This window comes from Zootoca vivipara, chromosome 11 (genome assembly GCF_963506605.1).
Source record: "Zootoca vivipara chromosome 11, rZooViv1.1, whole genome shotgun sequence".
NCBI classification, from domain to species: Eukaryota; Metazoa; Chordata; class Lepidosauria; order Squamata; family Lacertidae; genus Zootoca; species Zootoca vivipara.
The window spans coordinates 39,820,153-39,832,108 of record NC_083286.1 but is presented as its reverse complement, the minus strand read 5'-3'; the positions used below and the strand labels follow the sequence as shown (position 1 = coordinate 39,832,108).

The window sequence follows — 11,956 nt, the reverse complement described above, 5'->3', positions numbered from 1 at the left end:
CTTATACATGAGTAGTGCTGAGGGGTGTTTCCTCAATTTGGAGTCCTCAAAAATAGTGGGCATCTTATACACGGGGCCGTCTCATACATGGAAAAATATGGTATGTCTTAAAGGATAAAGGTAAAGGGACCCCTGACCATTAGGTCCATTCGTGACCGACTCTGGGGTTGCGGCGCTCATCTCGCTTTATTGGCCGAGGGAGCCAGCGTACAGCTGCCAGGTCATGTGGCCAGCATGACAAAGCCGCTTCTGGCGAACCAGAGCAGCACACGGAAGCGCTGTTTGCCTTCCCGCTGTAGCGGTACCTATTTATCTACTTGCACTTTGACGTGCTTTCGAACTGCTAGGGTGGCAGGAGCTGGAACTGAGCAATGGGAGCTCACCCTGTCGTGGGGATTCGAACTGCCGACCTTCTGATCGGCAAGCCCTAGGCTCTGTGGTTTAACCCACAGTGTCACCCGCGTCTCCACAGTATGTCTTACTGCCTGCCTAATAGAGGTAATAAGCAGTGCCAATAAACAGTACACAATGTTCATCTTTGAAGGTTAGAAGTGGGAAGATGAAGAAGGCGCTGAAGCTGTCACCTTGAGTTGCTGGGAGAGATAGTTCACCATGATACTACTTTAGAGTAACATTGGGAGGTTAACTGTGCTTTAGAAAAGCTCATTTTTTGACAGTGAGTAGTATTTTTGAGCTTTGATTGTTTTAGAATCTGAACTATGTCAGAATTGTCAGATGCCAGGCCTTCAAGAAAGTGTAAGGCCTATGATGGTTTAAAGGTAAAGGGGCCCCTGACCATCAGGTCCAGTCGTGTCCGACTCTGGGGTTGTGGCGCTCATCTCGCTCTATAGGCCGAGGGAGCCAGCGTTTGTCTGCAGACAGCTTCCGGGTCATGTGGCCAGCATGACAAAGCTGCTTCTGCTGAACCAGAGCAGCGCACGGAAACGCTGCTTACCTTCCCGCCGGAGTGGTCCCTATTACCTGCACTTTGATGTGCTTTCGAACTGCTAGGTGGGCAGGAGCTGGGACCGAGCAATGGGAGCTCACCCAGTTGCAGGGATTCAAACCGCCAACCTTCTGATCAGCAAGCCCTAGGCTCAGTGGTTTAACCCACAGCGCCATTAAGGCTTTGCCGAATCATTACAAAAGTCCAGCCCGCTTCCTGATCTGCGCAGCTCTATTCATGTTGGCAAAGCAATGCAGCCTCTCTCATTTGCACCATGAAGCTGTGTAGACACGCAGGAGCAAGCACACTGATAAATCAGAACAAGACAGCTTCTTCTTCTAAGCTAAAGTCTTTATTTACAAGCATAAATCACCTTCCCGGGACTGCAGCATTCCATGGCTGCCCTGGTTGAAAAACGAAACTAACAACAGCATACAGAGAACAAAGACAGATCCCCGTATTTACTCCTCCCTCCTTCTCCTCCCCCAGCGGCCAGACGTCACAGCAGACTGCTTAACCCTTTAGCAGCTCTGATGCTCCTCACAAGGCCTTGGGGGCAAAATGATTAGTTAACTCTTGCCAGCTGATCACCTACAATTCTGAAGCAGTATTCCTTAAGAACTGAAGAGTTTTGCCTCGGGACATCCTCAAAAATACTTTAGTTTCAGGTGGGGAACCTGTGACCCTTCAGATGTTGATGGACTAAAACTCCCATCAGCCCCAGCCAGAATAGCCAAAGGAACTGGAGTCCAGCAACACAGATAAGAACACAAGAAGAGTCTGCTGGATCAGGCCAATGGCCCCTCTGGTCCAACATCCTGTTCTCACAGTGGCCCACCAGATGCCTGTGGGAAACCTGCAATTTGGGCACAAGAGCCCTCTCCCCTCCTGCAGTTTATATCAACTGGTATTCAGAAGCATTACTGCCTCAGACCACAGGAACTCATGGAATTATGTTATCCAGCAGGCCTGTTCTGTTTTTATGAAGTGGCAAACGGAACATAAAAATCTGGTATTATTTTAAAACAAGAAACACTGCACAGGTGAAACAAAAGGCTGTTGTCTGGACCCGTGGGTTAATATCCTTTCTTCAGAAAATACTGTGCATGGCTGAATGTTTTATGTCAACAACCTATTAAGAATTCATCCATCATCATCGCTGCTACTCCATGCGTCTTCAAAAGCAGGATTCAGGCGCTTCTGAGGCCGCAACTGGAAAAAAGAAGAGAAGATTCCATCAGCAATTCCATCTAGTCCAGCATTCTGTTCTCACAGTAGCCAACCAAATGCCTGTGGGAAGCACACAAGCAAGAGCACAACAGCATCCTGCCAGCCAGTCCTGTTTCTGACAGTGGAGACGTGAATTTCTGCAATCCTCTTTTAAAACCATCCAAATTTGCAGCAATCACTTCCTGCTGTGGGAGTGAGTTCTATGGTTAACCATGCACTAGAAGTACTTTGTTTTTTTTCTGTCCTGAATCTTCTGACTCTATGATTGCAATATTCAGCTTCATTGGATGGATGTCCATGAGTTCTTGTATTATGAGAGAGGGAGAAAAACTCCTCTATTCACTTTTCCCATGCCATGCGTAGGATTGAGAGTAGCTCAGTTAGTAGAGCAGGAGACTCTTAATCTCAGGGTCTTGTGTTCTAGCCCACATTGAGCAAGATATTCCTGCATTGCAGGGTGTTGGACTAGATGACCCTTGGGTCGCTTCCAACTCTACAATTCTGTGATTCTATCATGTCACCTCTTACTCACCTTTTCTTTTTTCTTTTTTTTTAAAAAACTTTTTTTGTGAACCAACCTGAAATATATGGGTATAGGCAGTGCTTTTTTCCTGGGGGGACGCAGGGGTACACATACCCCGAAACATTTTGTGAATCTTTGTACTTTTGTCCATTTACTGTATTTATTTTTCCTGATTTGAACTATAAAATGGTGATTTTCTTGAGTCAAAAACATTTTTTAAAGAAAATAAGCACTGGTTATAGGGCAGTAAACAATACACATGCGCAGACAGACAGAGAGAGAGAGAGAGAGAGAGAGAGAGAGAGAGAGAGAGAGAGAAGACAGTAAGACAAAAGAAACCAGTCCAGATAAAAACAAAAAAAGAGAGAAAAAGAGAAAAGGAAATGCAGAGTCCTCTCTCAAAAGCTTTGTCTCACAAAGACAGTGGTAGATCCAGCTCTCACCTAGGAGCTTTCCTTTCTCCTCCCAGTCTCTCACTCTGGGAAGTCTTCTCTTTTCTCACCTTTTCTCTAAACCCAAAGGGGGGAGGGGCAAAACAGTACTTTGCGCATGCCTAGGATGCATGTGATTTCTGTGTCCAGGGCAGCTGTCTACCAGCTCCATCTGGTATACAGGCTGAGACCCTACTTACCTGCAGACTGTCTCGCCAGAGTGGTGCCTCCCACTTGGGCTATTGCAATGCACTCTATGTGGGGCTACCTTTGAAGGTGACCCAGAAACTACAACTAATCCAGAATGCGGCAGCTAGACTGGTAACTGGGAGAGGCCACCAAGACCATATAACACTAATAATAATAATAATAAATTTTATTTATATTTATACCCCACCCTCCCCAGCCAATGCCGGGCTCAGAGCAGCTAACACCAAATATAAAACAACTAGTTAAAATACAACTCAACAACAAGACTAAATACATTTAAATTTAAATTTAAAAATGCAGCCTCATACAAAAGGGAAAAAGAAAAGGAAAATGGGGGAGGGGATCAGGTTGGCAGAACAACTAGTCCTGAAAGACCTACACTGGCTCCTGGTATGTTTCCGAGCACAATTAAAAGTTTGGTGCTGACTTTTAAAGCCCTACATGGCCTCGTCCCAATATACCTGAAGGAGCGTCACCACCCACATCATTCTGCCAGGACACTGAGGTTCACTGCCGAGGGCCTTCTGGCAGTTCCCTCACTGTGAGAAGTGAGGTTACAGGGAACCAGGCAGAGGGCCTTCTCGGTAGTGGCGCCCGCCCTGTGGAACGCCCTCCCACCAGATGTCAAGGAAATAAACAACTATCTGACTTTTAGAAGACATCTGAAGGCAGCCCTGTTTAGGGAAGTTTTTAATTTCAGATGGGCGGGGTATAAGTAATAAACAACAACAACAACATATAGGATTCCAAAGAACAACAACAACATATAAATATAGGATTCCACACAATTCCAGGACCTGGAATTCCATACTATGCTTTCTATCAACTCTCACAGGAGTCCAGGGCCCTGCGGGAGTTGACATCTTTCCGCAGGGCCTGCAAGACGAAGCTGTTCCACCTGGCCTTTGGGTTTAGATTTGGGCCACTTTAAAATGAGGCTGCATTTTAAAACAATTTTTAAATCTAAATTGTATTTTAATCTGCATTTTAATCAATTGTTTTTCTTTCTTTTACGTTTTATTGTAACTTTATTGATGTCAGCCGCCCTGAGCCCGGCTCTCACTGGGGAGGGCGGGGTATAAATATATTATTATTATTATTATTATTATTATTAACTATTATCCAGTACTGATATGATGGTTCTGCAGAGGAACACGATGTATCAGGTCCTGCATTACAGCAGCCTAAACTGAATGGATACCTTGTTCAGGCTTATGGAGCTACAATCCATCATCCCAGCCATGTCAGTGAGAAATCTTTCTTACAATGACTTCATTGCTCACATGCACAGAATATATCCCTTGTGTACAGATGCTCTAGTTCTCATCTTGCTCTACTAAGAAGCTATTTACCTCTTGAGAAGTATCATCAGGCTCTGGCTCTCTCAGAGATGGTACCCAGGCAAGGATATTGCCGTCTCTCCCACCACTATAAAGTTCCTGCCGTGAAGGAACCAACAAAAAGTCACAGATCAGTTACTGAATACTGAAGAAGGCGAGCTTGAGACAAAATAGGAATTGCCGGGGGGGGTGGGTGGGGGGGTTCTGGGGAAAGGAAGTAAAATATCCACACTGGGGTCTTCTCCCAATCACAGCAACTTCAATGGGACGACGTAGTAGTGTGATCTTGAGCATGTTTATTCCCAAATCCCACAAAGGGCAAGAGGACTTACTCCCAAGAAGTGCATTTAAGGTTGGATCTCAAGTCATTTGCTGCAAAGTCACACTGAAGCTAAGCCCAATTCTATTTGTATAACTCACAAAAGCAACATAGTTGTATTGAAGTTGTAGATGAGGGGATTGCAGGATTAGTCCTGCATGAAAATATAAAGTAACTTTTAAAAAGTATAGCACCTAAATTACAATGCATGTGTGCAGTGCATAAACGTATTCTTTTTCTGTAGTAATTTTATTTTAAAAACAATGATAAATAACTTAAGCTTGTTGATTTTTTTATTTCCATCTTCTTCATCATAACTGCTTAAAGCATTTTTACCCTGCTATTCAGCCGAAAAGGCTCTCAGAGCAGCACACAAAGAACAAGTTTATTCTATCTCACTTATGAATTGACTTATGTTTACTTTAACTTATTATGATTCATGCCCTGCTATAGGCCAAAGGTTGAACTGATTTTAATCAGTAGAGTAAAGCAAACTGAAGCCTAATCAACTAATGTTACGGGAATGACAAATTACATCTTTAAAGTTGTTACAATGTTACAAATATTATGCCTGAATATAGTGGTACCTCTGGTTACGGATTTAATTCATTTCGGGCTGCCGTGTGCACCCAAAAACCTTGTAACTAGAGGTGCCGCTTCTGCGCATGCACAAGGCACACTTCTGAGCATGCGGCAAAACCCAGAAGTATACACTTCCGGGTTTGCTGCGGACGTTACCTGAAGATTCCGTAACCTGGAGGTTACGCAACACGAGGTACCACTGTATATCCTTTTGACTTGACAGCTCAGGGAAAATACCTAGCTTTATAAATTTGTAGAAAATCCATACTTTAACTGACTCTCCTCATTCCAATGCCATTTTAACCTTTAAAGAAAGGTGAATTTGGGCTCCACCTCCCTCCATGAACCAAGAAGTAGGAAATCACTGTAGGCAGCAGGAACAAGGCATCCTGCCATAATTCCCCGAGCGTGAGAGCACATACACGGCACCCCACCCAGGGAGTGACCAAGGGGGCAACAACAGACATCCGCAGAGGCAGTTGAGCAAGTCAGGTGTTCTGAAAGCCCACCTCCAGACAAGTTCTGAGCACAAGGATATGTAAAGAGTTTTATTGTTCTTTTGGTTATGGGTACTTAAGAGGTGTTGGGAAAGGTGTCTGATAAAGTGACCTAAGGTTGGACTTGTGTAAGCCTTGTATACCCGGCCCCATTTGTGACCTGCTCGTGATGTAGTGATGGTGTATCAATGATGCTGCTCGAAGTGTATTCTGGGGGAAAGAGGGAAGTTTTAAAAGAAGATGTCACCCCATGCTAGGGGTTCTTACTCCTGTGGGGACCTGTTGCGCAACAATAAAGATTGTGGTCTACTGACCGCTGTTTTGCCCCAAATTACCTGGCTGGAACTTTACTGACTGCATAGACCTGCAGGGGACTTGCACCCCGATGAGCTGGGCTGTTGAGTAGTCTCTCACCCTGGAATTTTTTCCAAAACACTAACTAGATATTAATGACCAGGGCTAGGAATCCATGGCAAGTTTATCTTAAAGCTTATTTTGGTTTCAGACTATTAGTGTAATACTGGCCCAGATAAGCCCCGCCCCAACCCACTTAATCGATCACATGATGCAGTGCACAAACACTATTTGAAAGGGAATGCCCATCAACTTTGTGGGGGCCTAGCCTCCTCAATAATTTTATTGTGGGGGCCAAAGCTCCCACTGCCCCTAGGAGTTGGCTCCTATGATATGTGTAGCAACCTCTGGCCTTTGCATGCTTGAAATGCAGCCTACCATACAAGAGAAAGCCACACATCTGTTGCTCCATCCACTTGTTTTCTGGCCACACTCACTATTGGCATATAGCACCCAGAAGGATGCCCACAAAGGAATAAGGATCTCAGACTAAAATAAAAAATAAAAAAGTGTGTCCCATGGACAACTCATGGCCAATAGCTTAGTTGTTTGTAATATAAATATATTGCCAAAGATGTTGTTCTTATTTCAGGTACTTCCTATTGTTGATAATATAAAATGTTTTAAAGAATGGCAAAAAGTGTTGTCCAAATTTTTCTGGCAGAATTAAGTTCAAGTTACTAACGGATTCGAAGGAAAGAGGGGAATTCTCGCTGCCAGACCTTAAGATTTATTTTGAAGCAGGAGCTTTTTGTTGGTTGAAAGAATGGTGTATGCTGGAAAATGCTGATGTGTTAGATTTGGAAGGTTTTGATAATGTATTCGGTTGGCATGCAACTTTGTGGTATGACAAGATAAAGGCACACAAAGATTTTAAAAATAATATAATCAGATGTATGTACAATAATATAATCATTGTATAATGTTTGGATCAGATACAAGGATCTGTTAGAAAGGAAAACACCTAGGTGGATTTCACCTTTGGAGGCCAAAGCACACAAGAGGTTAAATATGGAAACTAAGTGGTTGAAATATAGAGATTTGCTGTTGGAAGTGGATGATAAATTGAAGTTAAAATCATATGGCCAGCTTAAAGATAAATTAAATGATTGGTTACACTATCATCAGATTAATGAAGTATATAAGTTGGATAAGAAAAATACAGGTTTTCAATTAAAGAAAACCAAATTGGAAACGGAATTGTTAGATACAAAGACAAAAAATCTTTCTAAGATGTATAATTTACTGCTGGAACGGCATATGAAAGATGAACAAGTGAAATCGGTAATGATGGATTGGGCTACAGATGTTGGGCATAACATTATGTTGGAAGATTGGGATGAGTTAAGTTTACAGCATGTAATGTATTGAGAGAAAATATGATGGTTGGAAATGTAAAGAAAAAGAAGGAACCCTTTACCACATGTGGTGGATGTGTCCCAAAGTAAAAGACTTCTGGGAAAAGATTTATAATGAGTTGAAAAAAGTGTTGTAAAACACATTTATTAAGAAACCAGAAGCCTTTTTACTTGGAATAGTTGGGGAAGAAATTCTCAAAAAAGATGTTACATTCTTTCTGTATGCCACAATAGCTGCGAGATTATTACTTGCCAAGAATTGGAAGACTCAAGAGATACAAACCATAGAAGAATGGCAAATGAAGATGATGGATTTTATGGAACTTGCCAAACTGACTGAAACACTCCGCGACCAGAAAGAAGAAACGGTGGAAGATTATTGGAAGAAATTTAAATTATATTTGGAAAAATATTGTAATATTTGATATAGGAATTCTTTTGGAAGTTGACATAGGCTATCGGTGTAGAACTAGGGATTTTGTTTAGTGTATAAAGATATTAGAAAGTATAAAATGAGAGTAATTTTGGATAAGGATTTAACGGTTAACATGGTATAATTTTTTAATTTTGGTAACTGCTAAAGATGATTAAAATGGAAATTCAGATAACTCAAGGAAGTCACCCAAAGAGGTTAAGAAAAGTATGATATGAATATGAGATTTGCTTGTTTTGTTTTTTGCATGTTTTTGTATGTTTTTTCTATTTTTGTATGGTGGTTTGTGTTTATAGAAAATGAATATTTTTTAAAAAATAGCTTAGTTGTTTGGCTGTAAATTGCTCTGGGTTGCCTTGGGGAAAATCAGCGAATAACAAATTCAATAAATAATAATGATAGTGGCAATCAGGGCAGACTCAGGATACCATTTCAGATGTGGCACAAAGCAGCTACAGCAGTTCTCGAACACTTATAAATGAATCTTTCTTTAAAAGACTTGATTCTAGAGGTGTTGGGACAAGACACTTCAGGGGAAAAGGCTTTTTTTTTAACAAGTCAATTTATTCCTAAATGGAGCAGAGCAGCTTTAGCAACCTCGCCTCTTTTCACATCACAATCTAAAAATATTTCCCCTGGAATCTGAATACAGCCAGGGCACTGCATGTGCACATAGCTCAATCAGGCAAATTGCTAGGCACAAGGAAGCCTTTATTGAGGCCAGCGAACCCATTATAATTCACATCAGTTATTGCATAAATGTTACACCATGCCGCCAGCCTTTCAAGTTAGAATTTCATATGTTTAAAATCTGTGCTAGTGGCAATTCCATATTAGATGTCCGATTAGAGAGATATACTGTAATACTAAGGTTAGGAGAGTGTTATACAACATGTGCCCTGCCTCTGCTTAGCATCATAGCCAACCTGTTTTCACACTTGAGCACCATTATGTGCCTTTAGATGTATTTAAAAAACAAAAAAACAAAACATTGGGGTGTTTTTTCATTGAAAGCTACTCTTTACTGATGGCCGCAATGGCTAATAATTTCATTGTGGTCATAGGCTATATAAAAAAGTTAAGTACTTAATTTAATTCCTCAAGACAATACCAGCCACAACAGTTTAAGGCAGGAGAGGATTCAGTTGACTAGCCCTGCCAGTAGAAGTCCCGTGCAAGGAGTTCTATTTGTACAATAAGGCTTCCTCTCCACAACTGGGTTGGGAGAGCCTGCACAACAGCTTGCAGGGGGAGAAGAGGGGATATCTTTTCATATGGGAACATGGAATGGAATTACATTCGCAGTATTTGGAGGGAACCGTACTGGCAGATGGGGTAGGGGGCAAGTATTGTTTCATATGAGAAATGTTACCTCAATAGAGATACAATGTATCACTGTTCAGCATCAGATAGCAAGCTAAATTAGTATTTTTAGTATATATAATATGCAGGAGAGCAAACCTCAATCTCTACAAATAATTTTATGTATCTTTTCAGGGATGCTCCCAAACATTACTTCAATACATTATGGATATTTTCCAGTCAATTTGAGCACTCATGAACTCTAATTAGGCAAAAGGTGTGAAGCCTATAGCCCCCATATCTATCACTTTTGAATATTAATTATTTTCAGGGTGTGGTGTTTTTAAAACACAATTAAGATGCTTCTTCCGTGAGAACTACTCATTGCTAATGCAGTAATTTATTTAATTGAACCCTTTCAGATAATACTGACCACTCCTTCTGGCCCTTCAGTCATAACAGCAAAGACAAACAGTCATGTACAGATGCAGTATATCTCTTATTATCAGGTACTGAGGCAAACAAAAGTGAAAGGCCATTAAACATAACTGGTCTGTTTTTAGGCTAAATAGCCTAAAAATCAGCCAGAGGACTTCACTTACCTGAAAATTAGGCTGAAAGACACAGCAGTCGACGGAACTATAATGTCCCCCAAGCATAGCCATTCGATTTCCTGAGTAAATTGTATAAATAGCAATAGTGCTACTGTATGGCACAAATGCAAATTCCGGACTACAGCCATGCGAGACTGTAAATTTGAGTCCTTTTCTACTTTCATTGCACACCTTCCCGTAATTCACCTGTAAAGATACAAGATTTTAAAGTTACAGGTAGGTAGCCGTGTTGGTCTGACGCAGTCAAAATAAAAAAATCCTTCCAGTAGCACCTTAGAGACCAACTAAGTTTGTCATAGGTATGAGCTTTCGTGTGCATGCACACATCACAATGCAGGTATACAATGATGATTCATTACACTTACAAATTGTAGCTCACTACCTGTCATTATACTGTTGAATGCATACACTCACACACCTGTCACATTTTATAGTTTCAGATACTCTCTTGTAACTTGATGGTATCAGAACAAAATGTGAGATCAAAAAGAGAAGCAGCTACCCAGTAGGAGTAGACTCTCTTTCCTAAAGACTACAGTCATACCTAATGTTGCGTCTGCTGCGGGTTGCGTCTTTTCAAGATAAGAACGCCACGCGCACATGCGCAGAAGCGCTCTATCGCGCTTCCGTGCATGCGCAAAGCGCCACTCTAGTTGCGGACTTTTCGGGGTGTGAACGGCACCCCGGAAAGGATCGAGTCCGTAACTAGAGGTACCACTGTATTTACTTGGTCTTGAATAGACCATAATATATATGCAGTATATTCCCAGAAAGACAACCAAACCATTAACCAGCTGGAATAGACTCAACAGTGTCTACTAAGCTGGTGCACATGTAGTTTGATCACAAAATCCTTCAGCCCATGCATTCTTAAAAGGCAAGGATATACTGGTATGTTTTTTAGTACAGTCGTACTTTTGGTTCTCCAACAGAATCTGTTCCAGAAGTCCGTTTGACTTCTGAAAACATTCAAAAACCAAGGCACGGCTTCTGATTGGCTGAAGGAGCTTCCTGCACTCAATTGGAGGCCACGTCAGACGTTTGGCTTCCCAAAAACGTTTGAAAACCTTACTTACTTCCAGGTTTGCGTCGTTCGGGAGCCAAAACATTTGAGTTACAAGGCATCCGAGAACCAAGGCACAACTGTATCTTGCTATCTCTAGTGTGATGGCCAGATTATAAAATTCTCCATTATGCATAATATCGCCTGGGTGGCATAACGTATGAACCCTATTGTGCATGAAGGGAGCACACAGTGCCCTATCCCAAATGCCCCTGGGTGTGTCAGCCCAGTCCCTTCATTCCTCACCATTGAGCTTTTGGTGCCCTTGAAATACAACCAGGTTGATATAGAAGCAGACTCTACCTGGGGCCCGAACCACTTAGGGCTTTAAAAGTAAGCACCAGTTCTCTGAATTGGACTTGGACATGGTCAGGCAACCAGATAAATTCTTTTAAAGACTAGACATTTTTAACTTGTCTCAGAATCTGATCAGCTTGTATCCTGCATTAACCATAGCTTTCAGATCATCTTCAAAGTCAACTGTCTTGTCCAGGTCTTAGACAAGGGACATGAGGGAAACCACAGCTGGCCACCATGTCATAGTAACAAATGAGTTAGGCAGCTGTGTGAAGATGAGGAGGTTAAGTACTACCCATTTAATTTATGGAAGCATCACTGCAACTGAAATAAAGGCACATCAAATACATTGTGTGTCAGGAGCTAAATCCCAGCGGAGGTAATCTGTTGACAAATTATAACCCAATAACTGAATCCAATGGGGCAATATTATTGTAGAAACTTAATTTTCAGTTCT

General features: G+C 41.8%; 1 protein-coding gene across 5 annotated transcripts in view; it reads right to left on the bottom strand.

The window, feature by feature from the left end:
* Positions 1 to 300: 300 nt before the first annotated feature.
* ERCC8 (ERCC excision repair 8, CSA ubiquitin ligase complex subunit) overlaps positions 301 to 11,956 on the bottom strand; it is a 47,833-nt gene continuing 36,177 nt past the window's right edge. Inside the window, exons 7-9 of one of the 5 annotated variants that reach the window (XM_035100364.2) lie at positions 10,128 to 10,325; positions 4,693 to 4,779; positions 301 to 2,158 (exon numbers count right to left, since the gene is read on the bottom strand). In XM_035100364.2, coding sequence (XP_034956255.1) covers positions 2,090 to 2,158; positions 4,693 to 4,779; positions 10,128 to 10,325 — 354 coding nt within the window. In that variant the 3' untranslated portion in view covers positions 301 to 2,089. The remainder of the gene's footprint in view (positions 2,159 to 4,692; positions 4,780 to 10,127; positions 10,326 to 11,956) is intronic. The other 4 variants (XM_035100361.2, XM_035100363.2, XM_035100360.2 and 1 more) reach the window with 4 other exon arrangements.